General features: G+C 46.5%; 1 protein-coding gene across 1 annotated transcript in view; it reads left to right on the forward strand.

The window, feature by feature from the left end:
* ADAMTS17 (ADAM metallopeptidase with thrombospondin type 1 motif 17) overlaps positions 1-27,068 on the forward strand; it is a 1,305,267-nt gene that overhangs the window by 145,384 nt on the left and 1,132,815 nt on the right. The window contains exon 4 of the mRNA XM_078683112.1: positions 21,408-21,580. Coding sequence (XP_078539238.1) covers positions 21,408-21,580 — 173 coding nt within the window. The remainder of the gene's footprint in view (positions 1-21,407; positions 21,581-27,068) is intronic.

Raw genomic sequence — 27,068 nt, forward strand, 5'->3', positions numbered from 1 at the left:
TAGACAATTAATCAGAAACTTTAATATCATGAGCTGGGTCTCAGCTTTCCTTTGGGACATGACATCGCTAATACTTTCAGGATCTTCCCCTGTACGGATGAAACGATATATTCTGTCTAGATCTTCTTTCATATCTGGTAGGGTGACTAGATACTCGGCCACATTTCTTACGCGTAATGAATATAAAACCATATCATCTTCGCCTGGGACTGGGTCATAACAGCATTCGGCAAGGGATTTTCTTATTTCTGCAACAGACAGTCTGGGCGTACGTTGTGACGCTTGCATATGTAATTCGGCTGCCGTTAAACGCTTATGTGGCGGCGGGGTTCGAGGAGGACCTCCTCCTGCGGCCCCTAGACTATAATCATCAACTGATGCTTTTCGTCCTGGCAGGGTGGGAAATTGGAATGCGGGCTGGACTTGTATGGCGGGCTGGACCGGGGGGACCGTAGCAGGTGCTGCAAAGGGTGCCCCGGTGTCTAGAGGAACGGGAAGTGCCTGATTTACAGGGACTGGTGGAGCGGGAACAGGATTTGCATATTCTGGGACTGTGTCGTCCAAATAGGACGAGATGAAAATATCAGCTGCGGTTGGTTTGTGACGTAACTTGATCGGAACTAGTGGTGGCGGAAAATTACTGGATGCCTCCGGGGTCGCTTTTGGCAAGCCCTCGGCAAGAAGAGGATACATACCCTTAATGAGGGCATGCCTCTGTCTGTCTGACTGTTCGGCTTTGACTTGTTCACCTATCTCGATTAGTTCTTTTTCTTGTGCTCGTTCTAAGGATTCTCTACTTAATTCTGACTTTCTGATTTCTTTTTCGGTTCTTTTATGAGCTTCTTTGCGCCATAGCTCGATGGCATCTTTCTGTGATTGTCTGGCTTTCTTTTTCCATAATGCCTCTTCTACTCGCATGATGCACTCGGCATCCCATGTACCCGATACGGGCCATCTATACTTTTCTTCTAACTGTTTTGTATACTCTACCCATAAATCCAGATATAGTATGGCACTTATGCCATGCTTCTGATACATAAAATGACCTGGACTGTCCCTAGGCGGAACCGGAACTGCTGCTTCCAGCAGACCCTTTCTGGTTTTTAACTGACGTAACTTTGAAAACAGCGGCATGACTGAACTATAATCTGGACACAATACAATACACAATAAACACGAAAATCACTTCTCACTCATACTACAACATTAAAATACATGAAAAACATTTAGAAATAACAGTTCGAACAGAATACTACCTGGAATACGGAACACAGAATATATGACTTTATATGAATTTTCTCGAGAACAGAACTGACTGGAACAGAAACTAGATGCACTGCTGAAACAGTACGAAACTTACCGGTCTCATAAAGAGACGCGTCAGGACCCGCATCCACCGAAGTGGACACTTCGTTTGTGTGTCTGGGTACCACCAACCCACGGACCAGAGTCTATTAGATTGACCCTGTCTAGATACTACCCCAGTAATGGTACTCACCGGGCAGAAAGAACGGAAGGCCTCGGACTGGACTGGACTGCCTCGACGTCGGACGGACGAACTTCGGACTTCTGTTACGGGTGGGCCTCCGGATACCTCGGACCTTGGACTCTCGGCTTGGGCTCTGGTCGGGACTCGCCGCATTCCTCCACCGCCTCGTCTGGATGCTGGACCGCCTCCTCCGTCTCCTCCGTGGGCCTGAGGGATACTTGAAGCAGAAATATCTGCACGTGCACGGTATGGTTCCGTCACGGCTGCAGAGGGTCAGGGGGCCGGCGTGGCTTCACCGGCGCGTGGGGAAAGGGCAAGTCCCTGTTCGGGCGCCATTATGTGGTAAATAAATAAATAATACCCTATTTTTGAATGTATAAATGAATAACAGATAGCTCAATAAATAAGAGTCAAGATTCGAGGTAGTAGGAGTTTCGCAGGTTTATTACAGCATAAAGGACAGGAACAGGACAACCTGCATAGGAATAGGATGGCAGGGCCCAGCAGCTGCTGGGGCTGGATCTGGGATGAGCGCGCTAGCATTTAATAACAATACACAAGCATATATAGTAAAACAGTTGCATTACAGTACATATGATAGGCGGAGCAGTGGGTGGAGCAAAGGGTGTGACGCGTAGCAGTCGCGAAAGATAAGGGTGAAAGTGGGTGTAACAGGGCGTATACATAGACATGTGATGCAAACGTAACAGAATATGTCATGAATGGGGCGGAAACATGGAGGGGGCTACCTAAGGAGCCGGGACCTCTAACCTGGTGGTGCGCGCAAACTGGCAATGACGTATCACTAGGAGAAGCTGGGGGCTATGAACTCTGTGCTAGGAGCAGAGACTGAAGTCTGGAGAGTCAGGGCGACATGTACCTAAGCAGTATCTAGTATCTCATGTTTAGAGAACATGTTGATATAAACTAGAAGTCGGGAGGGGAAAGGCTAACAGACTCTAAGACTGGACCATGCATTATTCTACATGTAGTGCGTGATGAAGAATATTAAATGACCATTAAATACAGTATTTCTCTTACATGGAGCCGGAAAGGCTAGACAATGACGGAAACTATTGATGCAGTTCAGTAGCTTAGGAATGCAGAGAAGGAGGACTGAACTGATAACTGAAACTATAACATACTCTTGGCAGACTCAGAGGCAGAGCCAGGCTGAACCGGGCACTGCGAGGCAGGAAGTAAGTGAAGGGTCGAGGATACAGGTGGGGGCTGTATCGCTCCTCAGCGAGGCTTCAGGAGACAGGAGCTGAATCTGGTGTCCAGGCCCTTTTGAGGCCTAGAAACGGGGATTTTACAATGAAATAACGTGCACACTGAGAGACGTGGCAACGTAGCTTTACATAGGCCTGATATTCGTAGTATTCACGAGGACTGGAAACTGACATACTAGAGGTGGACACAACTATAATTGCGTCTTGAATCGAACATAGGGAATACATATGCATATTAATCATGCACACATAACATATGATGGATGACACGTAGGGACACAGAACATGGCAGAATTTACTTTTCCACAACTTCACTAAAACAGCACAAAAGTTAATGGATAGAACTGTTGGAGGTTGAATAACTTCACTCACTAGTAACACCAGCGGCATGCTTCTTAGCTTGCACTTAGGTTTGAGTAAGAGCTCCACTTACAAACCGCACTGAGCCCACCTACTCACAATAGGTTCAGTGGGTGAGGATCTGATAATGAGGGTGAATAACTACAATCACTGGTAATCTTGCTGTCTGTATTCCATTCCATTGTTTTTAGCTTATTTCTTGTAATTACACACTGCAACTAGCCATATGCAAATCATTATTTGCCCTACACCAAAATGGAGACTCCAGCTGGTACTTTTAGGCCGCGTTCCACTGGGATGAAATACAAGCAAGGTGATGCACATTTTGGCCTTGCTGGGTGTCGTTGGTAAGGTGCTACTTTACCTGTTATTGTCCTGGGAGCTAATGATCCACACTTAGTCATATTTTAGACATTCACTGAGACAATATGAAGTTGAGGGATTCAAATGCTGTTAGTCTAACCACTAGTAAGTCCTGTGGGCCCATTCAGCTCTATGAATTTTAAACACCACATGATTTGTGAATCAATTGTAAGTATCCAGGGCCATGGGAATTATGCAATTCTGTGTTTGTGGCAATTTTTGCTTAATTATGGATTTGTCACATAATCCATAATCTGCCGTTTTTAATTTAAAAACATTTTCTCTCTCTCAAGTGGATAAAAAGTTACTAAAAATGTGATGAGATGTGTTTGTGCTCATTGGAAGACCCTTCGAAAAGGTTAACTAGTCACCTTTAGTTGCTTATTTTTGTATTTGGGTGTGAAACTGGCACTAATGAGGTGACATATTTGCCCAGACAGTTTTGCCGTGTGCAAAAATGACAATATAATGAAGTAATATTAAACAAATGTACAGCATTATGGGCATAATTTGCATGTCCTTGCTGCATAATGTATTCAATCCTGCTGCATAATTAGGCACTCCCTGCCACATAGTTCCAATAATCCTGTAAGTATTATACTAACAACCAGATCCCAGCAAACTCATCACCAACTGGCCCGCCACCAATCAAGGCAACCACCAGAGCAGATGGAACACCCTCACCAGCGTAGAGACACCCTAAATCATGCGGACCATCCACTGTGCGGCCCCATCGGATCCTTTCCTCTACCACATCCTCAACCTGGCATCACCAATCAGCACAGGACTCGCCTCCTTCCTGAACATCGCCACCTTCTCAGAAGCCATGAAACATGCAGCAGTCAATGCCTTCCTCCTGAAACCGACGGCCGGCCCAAACCAACTGGCCACCTACTGACCTATCTCTCTGCTTTCCTACCCAGCAAAACCACTGTGTACTGGACAGTACACCATCAGGATTCCACTAATGATATTAGAATCATATTGACCCGGGGGGAACAGCCCCCCTCATCCTGCTCAACCTCTCCACCTCATTTGACATGATCTCCCATATCACCCACAACAGAAGACTTCATGAAGCAGTATCCAAGGACCGGCACTCAACTAGATCTTTTCCTTCCTTACAAGGAGAACCAAAAGAGTCAGACTGCCACCCTTCTTATCCAAGGCCAAGAGACTGAAATGCGGCATCCCCCAGGGTTCTTTCTTCAGCCCTACTCTGTTCAACGTCTACATGGCTCCACTCGCTAACATCATCCAATCTCAAGGCATCACCATCATCCCCTACGGAGACAACACCCAACTCATCCTCTCCCTGATGGACAAGGCACCCACCACCAGAACCAACTTCACCAACTGCATAACTTTTGTGATGGAATGAATGAGAGCCACCTGCTTAAAACTGAACACTAACAAGACTGCAGCACTGGTCTTTGGTAACAATAACTCCCCGTGGGACTACACCTTGTGACCAACAGAACTTTGACCCACTCCAACACCCTCCAAATACACCAGAAGTCTCTGGATCATTCTAAATTACAAGCTTAACATGATGGCACAGTAAGCTTTGCTTGCTTCCACATCCTATTAATGCTTTGAAAAATCTTCAAGTGGCTACTACAGAACCCCAGACAAACTGTCACACAGGCACTCTTCACAAGCCGACACAATAAAGGAAACGCTCTGTTTGCATGAGTTTCCAAACAACTACTCAATAGACCACCAGAATACCGATGCAAGACTCATACTCAACATCCCTCACCACACCCACATCTCATCTATAGGAGCTCCACTGGCTCCCCATTCACAAACACAGCAAATTCAAACTCCTCACGCCCACCTACAAAGCTCTACACAACACGAGACCTGCATACCTCAACAGCCACATAAACTTTAGGAAACCCATTAAGGCACCTATACCCAGCCTCGCACTCAGTTGCACACACACCCCACATTCGCAAATGCAGAGCAGGAGGTCGCTCATTCTCCTAGATAGCACCCTAAACATGGAAAGACCTCCCACAACACATCAGAGACCCTCTTTGCTACATGAGTTACGCAAGATGCTTAAGATCTGGCTCTTCGAATAATTCAAGGGGGACTACATGGTTGCATCCCCTGCTCACTGCCTTGCGGGTGATTAGTGCACTATACAAATCAACATAACATTAACATAAAATAACAACAATATGTTGTATTTTGAGAGTCAAAGACAGTTGTAAACACTAATTGATTGAGGGAAACAGAAAATGTGTATTAATCATATTGTAAACAAAGTTATGTTGAAATAGAACACTAGAATCATTTTTTTAAACTTAGCGAGTGAACCAATAATGCTCATAGTGCCACAATCCAGGCAGGGCTACTAATTTTTTACAGTAAGCGGGTTTTCAGAAATGCAAGGTGTTTTTGAATAGAATGTATTAAAGTCAATTTCGTAGTTTAGGGTTTTGTTAGAATCCTGTGCTTTTATGAATATATTTGTGTGACATCTCAAGAATAGTCAAGTTGGCCAACTGGCCTGCATGCCGTGTTGTTTACCTGAATATCACATCTATACGTGGGAAGTTCGCTATCTTATACCACAGAACTAAACTCATCACCTTAAGGGTTTTTCCTTTCTTGAAGCCAAATGGACTTGGAATCGGAGTACTGAGTCACTCAGTCATGTGCTGCGTGGAGTTGGCTCCTGAGTGGTGCTGCAAGAGAATCATGCAAGTGCCATGCATGACTATACAGTTATTGTGGCATCTGCTATTTTCATTTGCAGTGTTAAAAAAAATCTGCCACATGGAGGTCATTTAGGGGTCACCAGGGGTCGCAGCTGTGACCCCTGGATTGCTCCTTGTGACCTTTGGTGTCAGAGTTGGTAGAATCAGTGCAAGCTGTCCTTATGGATTTCAGATTATTCACTATCAGTGTAATAAAAAATGGAGTATAATTAGCTGAAATGTGACCCTATCTTGCAGCTCAGGTAATCAAAAAATGCCTTTAAGTGTGTATTGTGTGCGTGCTTGCAGGTGAGAATGTCCTTATGTAAGAGAGAGTGCAAATATTAGTGAATATGTTTGTATGTGTAAACATGTGCTCGCCAGGGAAAGTAAAGATCAACTGGCGTTTGATGTCACTACTGCTACCCCAGGCATTTTGGTGAATTGACGTCCACGTTCTGCCTTTAAAGAATCGACGTTGGAGCAGGTTTTTGCTGCCTTAAATACGTTTTTATGTTCAAAGTGTCTCAGCGCTGTTAATTCCCTCATTGTACTGATCCTCTTTGTCTGTAGGGACATAATAACAGACACAATGAAGATAAGAGGCAAGCACAGTGAAATAATAAGTATTGTGGGAAGTCTGTTTCTTTGACTTGATTTCTACAAAAAGCCATCATATTCATATTTAAAACAAGTAATTCCTTTGAGGACCGTGAGCAGAAGTGAGATTATCAACTCCATACGCATATATTTCTGTTTTTGTAGGAAACAACGTCTATTAAACATGCTGGCATAGACTGTGATGGAAGTAGTGTTACCAAATCTCTCCATGTATGTCTCTGGTCCTAGGGTTTTATTGAACAGATTAGTCCATTCTGTGTGCTGAAGTATTTGTTTACTTCAGTTGAACCAATTGGACCTTCACTTTTCACACCACCGATTAGTGAAAGGATAGCCCCCTATATGGGGCGGCTCTAGGCTCATGGTGGCCCTGGGCAGGGAGCGTAGTTAGGGGGCCCCGGAAGAGGGGGTCCGGGCGGGGCAGAGCGCGGAGGCCAGTGAAGGGGGGGGGGGGGGGGGGGGTCAGGGTGTTTGGAAGTGGAACAGAGCCGGAGGCCGCCAAATCCCTGCCAGGGGCCACCACGCAAATATGTTTCCATCCTCAGAGGATTATTATATTAAGGATATATATTGGCGTGGTGGCCCCTGGGGTTTGGTGGCCCTGTGCAGGTGCACAGCTTGCACATGCCTAAGGCCGGCCCTGCCCTATTGCATACATGGTGTTCGATTTGGCAACAGTAAGTGTGATGTATGTTAGTACTAGAGAAGCAGGTCTTGAATTGCAATGCTACATATGTTTGTTTACGCGAAAGAGGCACATTATGAAATGAGCATACATCCTGCGCTGTATTCTTCTGTACAAATCATCATTCCAGAGAGGGAGCGGAATGGCTCGGCATAGCCACTGTACTATTCCTTCACCCAGCAAAAGGGATTTCTGCTTTCCTCAGTTTGATTGGAATATTTTCTGGCTAAGGGCTAACGATTATACCTACATCTTCCCAGCACCAATTATACAGTCATCCACCCATGAATTTTATATTTTATATTAGTATTTATCTGAAGCAATGACTGGTTGTTTTTCCACCCCGTGCCCATCGATATCTGCCTGAATGAGTGTATGGAACTGAATGCACGGGTGACTTGCCCCTGCCTGTGCATTGACACCTGCATGTCTGTTACCGTCCCTGTTTGATTGTTGGTTGCAGTGCATTGGTAAGTGAATGTCAGTTAATGTGCCCGCATACCTGATATCACTTGGTTTGCATGAGCACCAGTAGGTCTCTTTCTCTAAGAATGAAGCCCTACATCACTGTTTCTCCGTGTGCATGGGTGTCTGTATGTCTCTTAGTATGTGTTCCTGGGCACATTTACATCTGTTGAACTGTGTGCATATATGCCTCTGTGTCTGTTGCTATCTTTTTTGGTTCGTGCTCATACCTGTCAGTTATTGGTCACTCTATTTGTCAGTATGCATTTTGATCTGTGTACAGAGCCCCTGAATGTTATTTTTTTTTATTGTGCTTGGCTGCCTATATGTTCTTTGGTTTTCTGTATATTTGTTGGCCTGCATGCATGGCACACTATACCTGATGGACTATGAACATGTCGATGCGGGTTGGTGCCTGTGTGCGTGTTCATAATCGTGCATATGTCTTGATTTTTCTGTTTGTGTATGGACATGGTGTCTAGTTGACGGGCCAGAGCCCACTTTACCCAGCCCTTAAAACGTCTCTGCCTATAAGAGTGTAGAGTTGGAGCAATAACGAAATGTGCACATTTTGGATAGTTGAGGAGAGTAGCTAGCAAGTCACAGCCAGTGCTTAATTTGAGCCGGCGGTTTCCGGCGCTTGGCACAGGCATGTAATTACCAACACCTGCGCTTATGACAGCTGCAACATGGTGGCGCAGTTTTTGTCATTTAAAGATAAGCAGAACAACAGTTGTTTATTTGTTCAGTATACATTGAAACTAACTAATACTTGCTCCCAAGCCATTCTTAGAGCTGTGGGGGCCTTGAACAGTCTGAATTGTCACATATATAAGAGGGTGAAGGTTAGTACTTGTGTTGGTACTGTAATTGGCAGCGCTACCACTGGCAATTGGTGACGCAAGTTCGAGTGGGCTCCTGAAGAGGGCCCTGGCACTTATGTTTTTTTTTTTACAAATCATGCATTGGTCACAGCCATGGAACCCGATGTGGAACCCAAGAAATCAAAAATGCATTTATGTGCTCTGTATAAGCCAACGGGTGTTTACAATTGCAGTGGACATGAATGTGTCTTGCTCCTGTCCTGTACAAAAACAATACTGTTTTTGACAGAGCTTCAAGCTTTGAAGGCAGGATGAGGGTGAGGTCTGAGTGATGGATGGCCACAATTTCACCTAGAAGGGAATGAGGTCAAACAGAAGATGACGAGGATGGAGACAGATAGTTCGTTGAATAAGATTCGAGATTTATGCTCTCTTGATCAAATGTGTAACTAGCAGAGTGCCGGGGACGTGCACCTCTACACACATCACATCTACATAAACCACATCTACAAATGTACATACATTACACACATGCATGCACGAAATAAAGCACCACACACACACACACACACATAAAAAACATACATACATTTATATTCTTCTATCCGCTCTTCTAGGTCTTGTGTGTTTGTTTCTGTCAATTAATCTATCCCTCTGTCTAAATAGGAATGGATCTTATATATTTTTTTGTCTTTTTATATTTGTGTATTTTGTCTGTGTATGGCTGCCTGTCTATATTTATATGTCCGTCCATCTGTCAGCATCTTATAAATATGTCTGTCTCTATTTATAAATGTATCTTTCTATATATTCATTCACTCATGGGTGAAAAATTGCATGTAATTGACTATTTACATGTGTATCTGATAACCTGTGTAGGTATATGTCTATATGTTTTTAGGTTTCGACCTGGCGATCTGCGCAAGCAGTTCGCGCAGGTGAAATCTTTTGTTTACCATATTGGCTATCGGAACGTCCCCCACCTCCCATTAGCTAGCTCCATAAATGGAGGCTAGCCATTGGGAGCCGGATCTGTCCGTCAAGGCCGGACCAGATTCGGGGGCATTCCCGCGATTTTTTCCCTCTCCGCCTCTGCGATGTCGTCATCGCGGCGGTGGGCGGAGTTTAGTTTTTTTTCCTTCTGTGTTTGTTTTGGTCATTCCATGCGAGGAAGCCCAGGTGAGTGCTTGTTTTTTAGTGGTGGAGCACGTGAATTCAGTGTACGTTGGTTAAAAATACATGATGAAGACACAGGCCACGATCTGGCTGTTCATCAAGTGCATGGGCGCTAAAAGTAGTTTTTGCCCCTTTATTTGTAGTGAGGACTCCGCAGTGGTTTGTCTGATGTGAAATTGCTCGGCTGATCCCCTTTGTTGCAGCATGCATAACTTTTCATTCTTTCAGTTCGACTTTACAGTCCGTTTTAATAATGTCCTTAAAACTGCGGGTGTCCCGTACCCAAACGGCCTAAATAGACTCATGGGCTAAGCATCTCGTGCCCCTCGTGAGACACTTGTAAAACTGCTCATAAGATTTGCAACAGGGAGTTTTTTCATGGTTTGGCATTTTTCGTAATGCATTACAGTTGAATTTATATAGCGCTTCATATCCTAACCGCACTGCAAAGCGCTGAAGAGCATCAGAGGCCATAAAGTACGTGCTGCAAAGGTGATTAACAGCAAATGGGTAGGGAGTGCAGAGTGGAAAGGGAGTGCAGAGTGGATAGGGAGTGCAGAGTGGATAGGGAGTGCAGAGTGGATAGGGAGTGCAGAGTGGATAGTGAGTGGAGAGTGCATAGGGAGTGGAGAGTGGAGAGTGCATAGGGAGTGGAGAGTGCATAGGGAGTGGAGAGTGCATAGGGAGTGGAGAGTGCATAGGGAGTGGAGAGTGCATAGAGAGTGCATAGAGAGTGCAGAGTGCATGGAGAGTGCAGAGTGGAGAGTGCATAGAGAGTGCATAGGGAGTGCAGAGTGCATGGAGAGTGCAGAGTGGAGAGTGCATAGGGAGTGGAGAGTGGAGAGTGCATAGGGAGTGCAGAGTGCATAGGGAGTGCAGAGTGCATAGGGAGTGGAGAGTGCATAGGGAGTGGAGAGTGCATAGGGAGTGCAGAGTGCATAGGGAGTGCAGAGTGCATAGGGAGTGCAAAGTGCATAGGGAGTGCAGAGTGCATAGGGAGTGCAGAGTGCATAGGGAGTGGAGAGTGCATAGGGAGTGAAGAGTGCATAGAGAGTGAAGAGTGCATAGGGAGTGGAGAGTGAAGAGTGCATAGGGAGTGCAGAGTGCATAGGGAGTGGAGTGGAGAGTGGAGAGTGCATAGGGAGTGGAGAGTGCATAGGGAGTGGAGAGTGCATAGAGAGTGGAGAGTGCATAGGGAGTGGAGAGTGCATAGGGAGTGGAGAGTGCATAGGGAGTGGAGAGTGCTTAGGGAGTGGAGAGTGGAGATTGCAGAGTGCATAGGGAGTGGAGAGTGCATAGGGAGTGGAGAGTGCATAGGGAGTGGAGAGTGCATAGGGAGTGGAGGGTGCATAGGGAGTGGAGAGTGCATAGGGAGGGGAGAGTGCATAGGGAGGGGAGAGTGCATAGGGAGTGCAGCTCGAGGGAGTGGAGAGTGCATAGGGAGTGGAGAGTGGAGAGTGCATAGGGAGTGGAGAGTGCATAGGGAGTGCATAGTGGGGAGTGGAGAGTGCATAGGGAGTGGAGAGTGCATAGGGAGTGCAGAGTGGAGAGTGCATAGGGAGTGCAGAGTGGAGAGTGCATAGGGAGTGGAGAGTGCATAGGGAGTGGAGAGTGCATAGGGAGTGGAGAGTGCATAGGGAGTGGAGAGTGCATAGGGAGTGGAGAGTGCATAGGGAGTGGAGAGTGGAGAGTGCATAGGGAGTGGAGAGTGGAGAGTGCATAGGGAGTGGAGAGTGGAGAGTGCATAGGGAGTGGAGAGTGGAGAGTGCATAGAGTGGAGAGTGGAGAGTGCATAGGGAGTGGAGAGTGGAGAGTGCATAGGGAGTGGAGAGTGGAGAGTGCATAGGGAGTGGAGAGTGCATAGGGAGTGGAGAGTGCATAGGGAGTGGAGAGTGCATAGGGAGTGGAGAGTGCATAGGGAGTGCAGCTCGAGGGAGTGGAGAGTGCATAGGGAGTGGAGAGTGGAGAGTGCATAGGGAGTGGAGAGTGGAGAGTGGATAGGGAGTGGAGAGTGCATAGGGAGTGCAGAGTGGGGAGTGGAGAGTGCATAGGGAGTGGAGAGTGCGTAGTGCATAGGGAGTGGAGAGTGCATAGGGAGTGGAGAGTGCATAGTGCATAGGGAGTGGAGAGTGCATAGGGAGTGGAGAGTGCATAGGGAGTGGAGAGTGCATAGGGAGTGCAGAGTGCATAGGGAGTGCAGAGTGCATAGAGAGTGGAGAGTGCATAGGGAGTGGAGAGTGCATAGGGAGTGGAGAGTGGAGAGTGCATAGGGAGTGCAGAGTGCATAGAGAGTGAAGAGTGGAGAGTACATAGGGAGTGCAGAGTGCATAGAGAGTGCAGAGTGGAGAGTGCATAGGAAGTGCAGAGTGCATAGAGAGTGCAGAGTGGAGAGTGCATAGGGAGTGCAGAGTGCATAGGGAGTGGAGAGTGCATAGGGAGTGGAGAGTGCATAGGGAGTGGAGAGTGCATAGGGAGTGCAGAGTGCATAGGGAGTGCAGAGTGCATAGAGAGTGGAGAGTGCATAGGGAGTGGAGAGTGCATAGGGAGTGGAGAGTGGAGAGTGCATAGGGAGTGCAGAGTGCATAGAGAGTGAAGAGTGGAGAGTACATAGGGAGTGCAGAGTGCATAGAGAGTGCAGAGTGGAGAGTGCATAGGGAGTGCAGAGTGGAGAGTGCATAGGGAGTGGAGAGTGCAGAGTGGATAGGGAGTGGAGAGTGCAGAGTGCATAGGGAGTGGAGAGTGCAGAGTGCATAGGGAGTGGAGAGTGCATAGGGAGTGGAGAGTGCATAAGGAGTGGAGAGTGCATAGGGAGTGGAGAGTGCATAGGGAGTGGTGAGTGCATAGGGAGTGGTGAGTGCATAGGGAGTGCAGAGTGCATAGGGAGTGCAGAGTGCATAGGGAGTGCAGAGTGGGGAGTGGAGAGTGCATAGGGAGTGGAGAGTGCAGAGTGCATAGGGAGTGGAGAGTGCAGAGTGCATAGGGAGTGCAGAGTGCAGAGTGCATAGGGAGTGGAGAGTGCAGAGTGCATAGGGAGTGGAGAGTGCATAGGGAGTGGAGAGTGCATAGGGAGTGGAGAGTGCATAGGGAGTGGAGAGTGCATAGGGAGTGGAGAGTGGAGAGTGCATAGGGAGTGGAGAGTGCATAGGGAGTGGAGAGTGCATAGGGAGTGGAGAGTGGAGAGTGCATAGGGAGTGGAGAGTGGAGAGTGCATAGGGAGTGGAGAGTGGAGAGTGCATAGGGAGTGGAGAGTGGAGAGTGCATAGGGAGTGGAGAGTGCATAGGGAGTGGAGAGTGCATAGGGAGTGGAGAGTGCATAGGGAGTGGAGAGTGCATAGGGAGTGGAGAGTGCATAGGGAGTGGAGAGTGCATAGGGAGTGCAGAGTGCATAGGGAGTGCAGAGTGGAGAGTGCAAAGGGAGTGCAGAGTGGAGAGTGCATAGGGAGTGGAGAGTGCATAGGGAGTGCAGAGTGGAGAGTGCATAGGGAGTGGAGAGTGCATAGGGAGTGGAGAGTGGAGAGTGCATAGGGAGTGGAGAGTGCATAGGGAGTGGAGAGTGCAGAGTGCATAGGGAGTGGAGAGTGCAGAGTGCATAGGGAGTGGAGAGTGCAGAGTGCATAGGGAGTGCAGAGTGCATAGGGAGTGGAGAGTGCATAGGGAGTGGAGAGTGCATAGGGAGTGGAGAGTGCATAGGGAGTGGAGAGTGCATAGGGAGTGGAGAGTGCATAGGGAGTGGAGAGTGCATAGGGAGTGCAGAGTGGAGAGTGCATAGGGAGTGCAGAGTGGAGAGTGCATAGGGAGTGGAGAGTGCATAGGGAGTGCAGAGTGGAGAGTGCATAGGGAGTGCAGAGTGGAGAGTGCATAGGGAGTGGAGAGTGGAGAGTGCATAGGGAGTGGAGAGTGCATAGGGAGTGGAGAGTGCATAGGGAGTGGAGAGTGCATAGGGAGTTGAGAGTGCATAGGGAGTGGAGAGTGCATAGGGAGTGCAGAGTGGAGAGTGCATAGGGAGTGGAGAGTGCATAGGGAGTGGAGAGTGCATAGGGAGTGGAGAGTGCATAGGGAGTGGAGAGTGGATAGGGAGTGGAGAGTGCATAGGGAGTGGAGAGTGCATAGGGAGTGTAGAGTGCATAGGGAGTGGAGAGTGGAGAGTGCATAGGGAGTGGAGAGTGCATAGGGAGTGGAGAGTGGAGAGTGCATAGGGAGTGGAGAGTGCATAGGGAGTGGAGAGTGCATAGGGAGTGGAGAGTGCATAGGGAGTGGAGAGTGCATAGGGAGTGGAGAGTGCATAGGGAGTGGAGAGTGCATAGGGAGTGCAGAGTGGAGAGTGCATAGGGAGTGGAGAGTGGAGAGTGCATAGGGAGTGGAGAGTGGAGAGTGCATAGGGAGTGCAGAGTGCATAGGGAGTGCAGAGTGGAGAGTGCATAGGGAGTGCAGAGTGGAGAGTGCATAGCGAGTGGAGAGTGCATAGGGAGTGCAGAGTGGAGAGTGCGTAGGGAGTGCAGAGTGGAGAGTGCATAGGGAGTGCAGAGTGGATAGGGAGTGGAGAGTGGAGAGTGGAGAGTACATAGGGAGTGGAGAGTGGAGAGTGCATAGGGAGTGGAGAGTGGAGAGTGCATAGGGAGTGGAGAGTGCATAGGGAGTGCAGAGTGCATAGGGAGTGCAGAGTGGAGAGTGCATAGGGAGTGGAGAGTGCATAGGGAGTGCAGAGTGGAGAGTGCATAGGGAGTGGAGAGTGCATAGGGAGTGCAGAGTGCATAGGGAGTGCAGAGTGCATAGGGAGTGGAGAGTGCATAGGGAGTGGAGAGTGCATAGGGAGTGGAGAGTGCATAGGGAGTGGAGAGTGCATAGGGAGTGCAGAGTGGAGAGTGCATAGGGAGTGGAGAGTGGAGAGTGCATAGGGAGTGGAGAGTGCATAGGGAGTGCAGAGTGGAGAGTGCATAGGGAGTGGAGAGTGGAGAGTGCATAGGGAGTGCAGAGTGGATAGGGAGTGGAGAGTGGAGAGTGCGTAGGGAGTGGAGAGTGGAGAGTGCGTAGGGAGTGGAGAGTGCGTAGGGAGTGGAGAGTGGAGAGTGCGTAGGGAGAGGAGAGTGCATAGGGAGTGGATAGTGCATACGGAGTGGAGAGTGGAGAGTGCATAGGGAGTGGAGAGTGCATAGGGAATGGAGAGTGCATCCCCTCTACTTCTCTTCTATGGACACTTGTACTTCTTCTACTTCTCCACCAGCACAGTGTGTGTTTCCACTCGCCCGTGGCACTGGAGACTGAAGCACATCCTTCTTAGGGTGAAAACCGTCTTGCTGGTCATTATGGACACTCTTTCCAGTTCTGTACTTTTATGTGATCACACTATGCATTATGGGGGGTGTAGTGTTGCTTTGATTCCATTAGAACACAGCTGAAAACAATGATTTGTAGATAAAAACTCTAGTCCCACTAAATCTTGGAAGTGCTTATTCACACACACACATGCATGCACGCACATATGCAAACACACTCTCTCTCCCTCAACAGGTGCACTACCTCCTCACAAGCACGGACACATGTTTGTAAAACAGGTTCTTTAACCCACCATGCCATCCCATAATGCAGTTCGGTTGGCTAGCACACCGTGGCTGACTGAAGATGCGCACTAGGATGGCGCCGGCACTTGACAGCCAGGCACAGAGAGGCGCGTGATTGACAATGGGCGACAAGACGAGCGTGACTGAGAGCAGACGCCAACTGAAATGTCCAACCCTTAAAAAGGAAAGATTTAATGACGGTATTTTTTGTGGAACTGGTGGCGAGCTTCCTGTTTCAAGATGAGTGAGTGGACCATGTCCAAAAAGACTGACACTCCAGTAGGGTAGTGTAGTGCTTTCAGCAAGCGTTGCCTTAATGTGCCACCCCAGCACGATTTAACCCCCTCAGCTGTCAATTGGGCATCTGTCACGTGACACCTGCAGACCAGACTCTGAATTTCTTCAGTGAAATCCAGTAGGGTACAATAGGTCTTACATTTGCAAGAGATTAAGCTGTTGGCAATGTAAATGACAATGCCATTTATTTATCTGTTTTCAAAACCAACACATAAATAAAAATATTGTCATTTACAATGCCAATAGCTCTAACTTTGGCAAAGGCGAAACCGTTGCATTGTAAATGCTTGTTGTATATATGTTTCTGTCTTTGTATGTGCGTATGTTTCTATCTGCTTCTGCTTGCCTACATGTGCAATGTACTTTTCTGCATAGATCTATGCTTGTGTGTGTCCTTCTTTAGTTTTTTAGGTCGAGGACCAAAGGCTGCGCTTGCGCAGTCTCCGGGAGGAGATTTAATGATTTTGAGTCAGTTTCAGTACGGGGGCTTGAACCCGCCTCTCTCCTCCATTGACTGGCTTCCTAAACGGAGGCCAGCCATTGGAGGAGACAGGCGTCACTCCAATTAAGCCCCGTCTCTTTCAGATTCGGGGGCGTGTTTTTTTGCGTTCTTTAGACTGTGACGTCACCCGTCACTCAGAACGCCAAAACACACCCACGAATCCGAAAATGTTCGGACGTTTGCGGCCGCCATTTTGTTTTTGTGAGCGCGAGCTTGGGGCGTCTGTTGTTCCCACTGCTTGTTTGATCCTGCTCCTGTCTAGAAGATGCAGCTCTTGCACCTCTGTGGGAGATGCAGGCCCTGTATTGTTGATGCGGCTCCTGTGTTAAAGTTGCGGATGCAAGTCCTACACCTGTGTGTGAGCTGCGGTCCCTGTGTGTGAGCTGAGGCTCCTGTGTCGTTGTTACACTTTCTGCTCATTTCTGAGTGGGCCAGCATTCTTGAACTTCGACCCCTGCTCCTGTGCTTCGTGAGCTGCAGCTCGGGTTCCCGTGGGAGCGGGGCACCCCCGTGAGTGGCAGGCGCAGTGCTCCCGTGAGAGGCTCTCTCCGGGTCCTTGGTCACGCCCGGCTCCCTCCCGTGAGCTCTCCGTGTCAGGCAGGAAGCTTCACTCCTTTATAAGCGGCGGGGCTGCCGTGTGTCAGGCAGCGGCCGTGCTCAGCATCCGAGCCCTGGAAAAACCCCAGGCCGGCCCCCGAGGGAGGGTGGGGGGAGCGCGGGAGGGGGGACGATCCTGGTCACACCTGCCTCGGTTGTCGCCTCTCAGTGTCTTAGGGGGTGGGCAGGGGGTCCCCACCTCGGTTGTCGCCTCTCGGTGCCTTCGGGGGTGGGCAGGGGGTCCCCTGTGCCTTGGTGGGGGGTCCTCTGTGCCTTCGGGGGTGGGCTGCTACGGGGTCCTCTGTGCCTCGGGGTGGGTGGAGGGGGGGCAGACAAGTGGTCCACTGTGCCTTCTGGGGGGTGGGCAGGGGGTCCTCTGTGCCTTCTGCTCTGTGCCTTCTGGTGTGGGCAGGCAGGGGGTCATCTGTGCCTTTTGGGGATGGGCAGGGGGTCTTTTGTGCATTCTGTGAGTGGGCTGGGGTCTTCTGTGGCTTCTGTGGGTGGGCAGGCAGGCAGGGGATCATGTGTGCCCTCTGGGGAGGGCAGAGGGACAACCCTGACAGTCTAAGCTGCCTCCACACTATCTCCTCAGCTTGTAACCTCCATTCGGAGCAGTACAAGTGCGCTATTGGTACTAGGGGAGACTGCAGCCCAAAACTGCAACGAGTTTCTGGAATCCACATACGAATTAATGCACTTATGCGTTTTTCTATTTTTGATATACAGTGTCATTTTTAATCCAAAGGGGCTTCCAAATATTAAGAAATTTGGAAACAGATAGCTGCCGATTGGAATACATGGTAACATTATTCATTTGCCTGTACTCTACATAGCGCCACATTTCGCTCTGCTGTCCCTTCTAGGCGCCGTAAATAACAGGCGTTATTGTTCGTCAGTTTCTAGGACTCATTTTGTCGACCCTATGTAAGGACTGAATGCCGGGACTGAGCTGCCGAGAGTCAACCCCATGGCCTCCAGCACCCCTTAGCATTGATACCCAGCTCTGACAGCTCAGTTGACTAATGAATGCACTGCAGGGATCTTTTTCTGACTCCACTTCACAGGTCTGAATCCTGGCAGGACCGCTCAGCTTTTCATCTTTCCGAGGTAGACAAAATGTATACTATTTATGTGGATAACAATATACACCCACCCACCCGTTATCAGTCAATCATGCCACATAGTACGATCAGAAGAAAGACATGTAGAAGTTACTGAAGGTGTTAGCCACATAAACGACACGTTGCGTTTCCCGAAACAACACATATTTGCCAAGTACATGTTTCACATTTATTAATTCTTCAGGCACGGGGCTGACACAGTTATTATTCACACAGCTCTGATGATGCACCTCATGCACGGGCTGACGCAGGTATTATTCACACAGCTCTGATGATGCACCACAGGCACGGGGCTGACGCAGTTATTATTCACACAGCTCTGATGATGCACCTCAGGCACGGTCTGACGCAGTTATTATTCACACAGCTCTGATGATGCACCTCAGGCACGGGGCTAAGGCAGTTATTATTCACACAGCTCTGATGATGCACCTCAGGCACGGGGCTGACACAGTTATTATTCACACAGCTCTGATGATGCACCTCAGGCACGGGGCTGACACAGTTATTATTCACACAGCTCTGATGATGCACCTCAGGCAGGGGCTCACAGCTGTTATTATTCACACAGCTCTGATGATGCACCTGAGGCACGCGGCTGACGCAGTTATTATTCACACAGCTCTGATGATGCACCTCAGGCACGGGGCTGACGCAGTTATTATTCACACAGCTCTGATGATGCACCTCAGGCAGGGGCTCACAGCTGTTATTATTCACCCAGCTCTGATGCGCTCTCTAATACTCTTTACTAATAACTCTCTCCTACTCACTATCAACTTCTCTACTTACTCTGTTGTGGGTGCTAATGCAATAGGTCTCGCATATGCAAGCGATGAAGCTATTGGCAATGTAAATGACAATGCCATTTATTTATGATTTAAAAAAAAAAAAATCATGAGCAATGCCAATAGCTCTACCTTTAATGCTGCCGAGACCATTGCATTGTAAATGCTTGTTCTACCTGTTATGGAAGCACTTTGATCGCCCTCAGCATCTTGTGAATCAACACTAGTAGATTCATTGAATGCCACACCCAGTAAATCCTACCTACTGGCGAATGACCCATACTTCTACCTGTTATATGGATTTGAATGGGATGTCTGGCATCTGCTATTGCAACCTCCATTCATCTGGCTGTGGGAAAAGAAATATGTATGCAACCCAGTCCCAGCACCCAATAACCTCTGAGGTTTGATGATTACCTTGTCTTGTGCATTTAGGCTGCTCAATAACTTTCACAAATTTGGGTGGCTGAATGAGACGAACCTTTGTAATTGCGTGCCATCTTTGGTGTATGTTTCCTCGCCTAGAACACGACCTAGGTATCACCAATTAGAGGAGCAGGCACAACAGTGCCTATGTATAAAACTTGTTTTCCAGCACCTCTATACGTGCACCACAAATGCCAAATATGTAACCTTATATAGCAACCATATTGACGGGTGCTGTTTGTAGCCCTGGCTTGATAGCTGAGCTATCTGCAAGATGCATTGTTATCAAATAATTAAAATATACACAAAGTGAGCTTTGACTCTGACCAGAAGAATATTTCTCTCTCGCCTCATTCTTATGACCATTTGGTGCATCATTCCACCTTCTATGGAGTGCTTGCATTATAGTGCATGAGGGTCTATTTTACATCTCAAAAGTATACTGAATCATCACATGTTACATCCATTATCTGTGTAGATACATTGCTTACAGAAACCAGTTATTTTTGTTTTGTGTTTTCACTGCAGAAGGTTTTTTAAAAAAACAAACACATTTTAGCTAGTGCACAAAATCCAAGCCAGACCTACTCGCTTTGTCAATGCTTGTTCTAAATTCCATTCTCCTTTTCTGTTTCTTTGGTTTGGAAAGTGCTCCTTGGCCCTTGGATGACCGAAGCAGGCTTGAAATGCCTTTTGCATTGCAGTACAACACAATGCATCACATCGTTCGCTGATTGCTTCCTACCAAGGGGGAGCTACACTATTGAGTGAATCCGGTAACAATAAAGCAAAGCTATAGAGACCAAGACTTTGAAGGTTAGGTTGAAGTCCCCCATATTGGTGAACTGTGTCCCTTGGTGAAGTAGTTTAACCATGCCTCATAATCTGCAATTTCATCACTGTGCGACAGCATCGGCTGGTGCAGGCAAGCGCGGTGGGGCAGGGGAGGATGTCGACAAACGGAATAGAATTTATTTATTTAATTACTTTTCCCTATTCCATTGTCTGTCGACATCCCCTGCTGCGCCCCACTGCACTTACCTGCACCTGCCGCTGCTGTAGCGTGATAGAATATGGCTAGGGCGCTGGGCTGGAATTCTGCACAAATGTTGAGGTTGGGTGACTCGGTCTTTGTCCTGCTTCGGTAAGAAAAGTCCAGCCCAACCTGCCAAGCCAGGTCCTCTCTAAAAATTTTATGTTATAGACGTTTGATATAGCACAAAAAGCTCACTCCAAATGGAGTATTCCGGCTCTGGATCCTAGTGATCAGAGGGCTGGAAATAGATGCCTCGAAGGCGAATTGAGATTATAAAAAACAGATTTTAAGCAGCTTTTTAAAAGTAATAAAGATGTGGCATGTGCAAATCTGAAAGGGCACTCATTCCACTAGAACAGGGCAAAGTAAGAAAAGGAATGGCCACCTTTTCGAGTTGTCCGAATACGGGAAGGAGTAGCAAGTGCAGTGTCAAATGATCTAATAATCCTGGAAAAGTGGTAAAAACTAATTTTGCAACAAAGATCAAGTGATCCTACCCATGCAGGGCTTTATGTATAACAGAAAGGAGCTTAAAAAGGCAGCGTTTCCTGACCGGAAGCCAATGCAAACAGCTCAGCACCAGTCCTGATGGAGAGCCTAAATGTCAGACCAGACATGATGCCGTGTTCTGAACCACCTGTAATCTTTACAAGAGAGACTGGTTCAGAATGTGTCTCTGAAAAAGAGCACAATCAACCCAAGACCGGCTTCAGCCTATTTGGTCCTCTTCAGTGAGTTGCAGCTTGGTACCAGTGACACAGTGAGCACGAGACCCACATCTGTGCCTGTTGGAGCAGGACCAAAGGTGACTGGGTCTAATCTGACGTGGCATTTGGGGCAAACAAAGTTGGTTTTGAATGCTCCATGCAGCGATTTCAAGTGGATAGACAATTTGCAAGCATTAAACCCATCACTGTTTGTGTTTTTTTGTATTTGGCCTTACTATTCAGAACATGAGGAATAGAATTTCATGAAAATGTGGATTTTGATTGACTAAAATTGGGAAATACTAGATATAAGTCAAACCCCTTTTATTCTAACTTTAAATTCAATTTTATTTCTATACAGTGACAGTTTAAAGCTTTACCATCACATAACCAGTGGCACATGCACTGTAACTGAATAATAATAGTGATAACATGTTAATGTTTCGCAGGCAAAAATAAAGAAAGAAAACCAAAGTCTGGCAGTGAGTGGCGAGAACGGAGGAATGCAATCAGGATGAACAGTGAATACACAGTCGAAACGCTTGTGGTAGCAGATTCCGATATGGTTCAGTATCACGGCTCAGAGACTGCCCAGAGGTTTATCCTCACAGTTATGAACATGGTGAGTATACTCATCCAGCATAGTCATCCGCCTGTCGTCTTGGCAGCGTGTTCAAGCATCTTGCAATCTCATGCGACTTCTTCCTTCTCTGTGTGGTATATCTGCTTGGGATGAATAGACAAGAGCAAAGTGGATATATCGTGATTGTAAGATGTTAGTGTGCAATTTAAGACTTTGATAACTTTCTTAGTTTCCTGTGTCACGATGATCCTTGTACACATCAGGACTTGGGAAGGATAGCACTTTGCCTGAATATTATAGTTTGAGGGCATCTGCCTCTTTTCCAAAGTTTTCCACGCCTGTGTTGTGATCACTGCCTCTCTTGTAGTCAATCGCAATGTCTAGATGGACTTTCGCCTTTAGACGATTCGTGTCACTTCCTAAGAAGGTGAGTGGATTAGCACTTAGGCACGTGACCTCAGAGGTTATAACCTCATTTTCAATGGTGAAAGACTATAGCCTTGTAGATGCCAACAAGATTTACCTGCTTCCTGGCTGCTAGGGATACAGTCGTTCCTTTAGCACAAGTAAAAGCCTTTTGCTTCTAGAGACATGGTGAGAGATTATAATCATCAAAAAGGAGGGGATCAGGTAGGGCTTTTATTCAGGTTAAATCATTATCAATCCAGGATGGGTTGGCAGACCTAACTCTAACCGTCAAATTGCTCTTCACCTGCTTGTGGTCAGTCATTCACATCAGCCTCTGGCAGGATAGGTCAGCTTTTGTCTGGAAGAAGTGATACATTTTTACCAACATGATGACGATTATAATCTGAAGCCGAAAGGGTACGCAGTTCCTAAGTGGGTCACCCAGCGGGCGAGTACAGTGAGATAAGGGTTTGACACACTACCTTGGGGGGCAAAGTGTCCTACAAGGAAGGTGAATAAGGAGGAGACTGACCGCACACAGGTAAAGAACAATTTGACAGTTAGAGTTAGGTCTGATAACCCATCCTGGATTGATAATGATTTAATAACGGGGCTTGGGGGAAAGCATAAGCGTATTGTGGGCTGTTAGTAGGAATTTTTGCCTGTCCTCTGTCTCCAAAAGGAACTGGGTGTAACAGAGGTCAAAGGGGTTGCTGTAATCAAGTACAGAAGTAATGGAGGAGTTCGCTGTTATTCGCCTATCTTGCATTTCCAAAACTGAAAGGAACTTCTTCATTGATATTTAATTGAAAAACAGATTTTAACCCAACTGTTGGTACAAGGGAAATGTTGAAATCTGAATCTCTTCCGAGGTCTCTAACTTTGGTTTCTGGAATTAAGTGTTTTCCCTAAGGCTGTGAATTCGACCAACATAAAGGGAATTGAGGACCTACAACATAAACACCTTACTTTGAAAGTATTGAATGGTAACCAGATGTCATTCATTCACAGCCCCATCCTGCCAAAACACTTTGCCAGTCAAATTAGGGAATGGGAGCATGAAGAAACTTTAGGTTAAATGGGTATAGGAGTTGCAGTGAAGTACACATAACTTTAAAGGGAAGGCTCGAGTCCAATTTATTATAATAAGTATTTGAGAACCCTGAGGGACTCCACGTGTCAGGTAGGGATTAGCAGACAAATAGCTTGACTTGATGTCACCTGTCACTGATAAAACATCAAACTCACCTAAGGCATAGCCGGCTACCCAACAAAACAATTTGAAGCATGCAGCTGTGTGGGATGGTTCTCACTGTAGGAAACAGTACAGATAGATCAAGTAAAATCAGAAAAACAATCCCGCTGTATTGAACATCCCAAGTTTGACCCCTTTACTGCTGCAAGTGCTGGGACAATAGCCAGGTTCCATAGGACTCATACGACTGAAGGCATTCGGGTCTGGCAGAAATTGTTGTGTAGCTTTTGTTACAGTGATGCATTAATGGCTACGGTAATGAGGTGAGTTGGTGGCTCTAAATGACATTTCCTAACATTAATATAATGTGATTGGCTGAATTTTCTAATGGGAGAATGCAATCGATTTGAGTTATGTTAGCAGTTTTTTTTTATGAAGAATGTACACTGCCTGAGAGCGCAGTATTCCGATTGGATGCTATAATTCTAATGTTAGGAGTGCTTTCTGTGTATGTGAATTGGCTTTTTAAAAGTTTAACAAGAGAACCTAAGGCAGAAGGGTGTTATAGATCAGTTGCAGTCTACAGCAGTTAGAGTTGACTCGGCCCTAAGGCTGATAATAGATATGATGCGCCTTGGCTAGCCTCTTCATGGTAGAGCAACCCTGAGTACTCCCATCACTCACAGTAAGGAACCCCAGCTCCACATTTTAAGGAAAGATAAGTACCACCCTTTATAGGACTTGAAACGACTACGAAGCAGATCGCAAGATTAAAAACCCTATGCATTAATATGATCCCATAAAATGCCAAGTCCACTTCAGGGATTCAAATCCAGACTGGACAAATTAGGTTAAAGTGAGAATGGGAGACCAGTGTGCTCCCCGAGTACGATTTAGAAGGAACTTTTCTGACTGACATCACCCTGTGTTACAGGTTTAGGGTGGTAGTTGCAGGATATGCCCTCAGAATTCATTGCCAGACTTCCAAGCAAATGGATGGACAGCAGTAAGAACACACAGTACCAAGTGACAGATGCCTTTCAATGAAATGTAACAGGAGTGGCAGGGAGGCGATTAGAGTTTTAACCCTACTAGGTGATGTAGGTGAACCTATTCCTGGAGATCTCAGCATGTTGGTAGTGTCTAATGTACAGGAACATTAGTGGCTGTCAAACAGAACAATCTGTCAACAGGCTGGATAGCCATAAACCAGGGCAATCTGAAAAACAACTCTCAGAAGAAACTGTGTGTGTTAACCAAATAAGTTTCCACCCCTCGAGATAAAATGGGAGTGGGGAATGGTTTTCGCATAAGGGAAAGCAGTGGTTGCTGAGGTCACCAAATGGGTAGACTTCCATCTCCTAAACAAGGGAGTGAAAGGGCGAGATTTTGATCGATACCTTATATCTATTGATCCAAACCTCGATCTGGTCGACTGAACCTTTATTGCCTGTCTTGGAAGGAAACAGTACACCTATCTGCAAATTAGTTCACCCAAGAAAGGACTCTACTCTCAAAGATCACGGACAACTTCTAGGTTTCAAAAGTTTATTGTAAAGATATAATGAGCTGCAAATACAAGCATCTCAGAATGAGATTCACGAGGTACACAGGTCCAATTACATACATGTGCTCTCGAAAAGCCCTCAGACGAGCAACAGAAATCACTAACACAAGTTCTAAAAATAGCAAAGCTATCAGCATAGACGCATATCTCTCCTTCATTTAGGTTGGAGGAAAACAAACACAGGTTAGGCGTCCCTACCCTGTTCTAGATGGTATCCCTACTTAACCAAATCCCAACCTAACAAAGGTGTCAGCAATGAATGACCCCCAAGGGAAGTCACCCACTCTAAGTCTCTTGGTGAAAACCTAAAGTTCTCCAGTCATGACCCCTCACTGCCTACCCATCCGCTCTCTAAAGGGTCCTCAGGTCTCTGCTCTAACTCCACCCAGGGGTGCTGTCCCTAATACAAAATAGTCAACAACATTTGAGACGCCCCTTGCGAAACGCCTCTCACGTGGTGCAACTTCAGGCTTTTTCCATGATGCTTTGTATTGGGCCTCAGACGTTAGAGTTGACCTTGCTTCTCAGTCTCTTCTCCGGCCCGCTGATACCCCTTAAACATTCCAGAACCCTCCTCCATGTCTGGGCCGTCTACTGAACAGGCCTCTATTCATTCACTTATAATTGGATCCCCCCTTTCCTGTTGCAGACAGATATCTGCCGCCAAGAACCCAACTCTCATAGACTTCTAAAAAGGCTTGCAACATTTCTCAGCCCAGACATGTACGTGTAAATCAATGCTAAAACATTTCAGGCCTACAATATTTCACATTATGATTATAGCATTCAATTTCTTCATTTAATTAAAGCATGTTAAAACTCTTATTCTATTATTTAGAAAACATTACTCTAAATCATGGCCCATTAATGCAATGACCAAAAACGTTAAACAATCTGTGTCGTGAAAAGAAACACCTTCCCTTTTAGCTCCAGCTCTGGCCCTGAGGCCTACCACGTTCTGCGTTTTACCACAGACCATCTTATATGTTAACAGCTACACGACATAGATTCAAAATAATCACGTCTAATAAAATCATATAATGTCACACATTTCTGTATTAGTTCCACTTCTACTTAAATCTCTATATTAGCTATACATTTAGAATATAATTTCAAATACTATTAGCACTCATGGCATTTCTCTTCATGAATTATGCTCTCTATAGGTAAGTGTGATGTACTCATATATTTATATCAGTTTGCGCTCTCTCAGTTCCCCCCTTTGATGACCTCTCGGGGTCATCACTAACATTTAAACTGCAGTTATTGCTGGCATTCTCTGCGCTTCCAGAGCTCTCAGGCTCCTGTACTGATTATCTTGTATGGCAGCCAATCTCTGCAACTGTTCTCTTTGGGCCCTTTCTGACCTTCTTGCTCTGTACCATTTGAATACCCTCACCAATCCCCACAATATTATCCCACAGATCAATATTATGATGATAGGCTTTAGGATATACCAAATAAAGCTTTTGCCTAAGGTGGAAAACCACCCTCCAACTGTACTCATTCCATGGCCCACCTTTTCCCAGACATTTTCTCTACTCAAGTCTTCGATCTCTTTGTGTATATTAGTTATGTTCTTAATAACTTTCTCAAGGGGTTTTGAAAGGTCTGGAATGTAAGTGCAACATTCCTGAACCTTCAAAGCCTTACAGACTCCGCCCTCTTTTGCTAATAAGACATCTAATGCAAGCCGATTTTGAAGAACCATAGCCCTTATCGATTGCATCTCTCCTTCTACCAGCATTAAGGACTGAGCAGTGCTGGCAGACAACCTGTCGACAACTGTTGCCAGTCGTCTAATTTTAACATCATTAAGGATTATTCCCAAAAGAGGGAACATAGCTCCAAAGACATCTCCAACCATTTCTGCATCGCCTAAATCTCTCCTTCCCCTCGATGATGTCTGGCCCTCAATGATCAATAAGTCTTGTGCATGATATATTTTGGGGAAGACAATTGCCAAGTAACATGATCCATACCAGTTGTCAGGTAGTCTCACGTAAGCATTTCTTCCACATACAAAATACACATTTGGAATCACTTGCATTCCCTTCAGGAAATCCTTAGTGTAGTACTCTAAATTAAAAGCATGTTCACAGTCAACTTCACCCACGTATACATTTTCATAATACGTTTTGGCTCGGTGAAGACATAACTTTCCTCTCTGCGCTTTATCTAAAGCTATTGGACCACTACTACCCTTTCTCTTGTGTGACTTCTCTTCCTCGGTCCAATCTAATTTCCCTTGTCCTGATTTTTTCAAAATCTTTTGTCTCCTGTAACGATCATCCACCTGCCCTATGAACTTTTTCTCGACTTCGGACACCTTACATGTCAGGTTATTTCTACGGGCA

Source organism: Lissotriton helveticus, chromosome 3_1 (genome assembly GCF_964261635.1).
Source record: "Lissotriton helveticus chromosome 3_1, aLisHel1.1, whole genome shotgun sequence".
Classification (NCBI taxonomy): domain Eukaryota; kingdom Metazoa; phylum Chordata; class Amphibia; order Caudata; family Salamandridae; genus Lissotriton; species Lissotriton helveticus.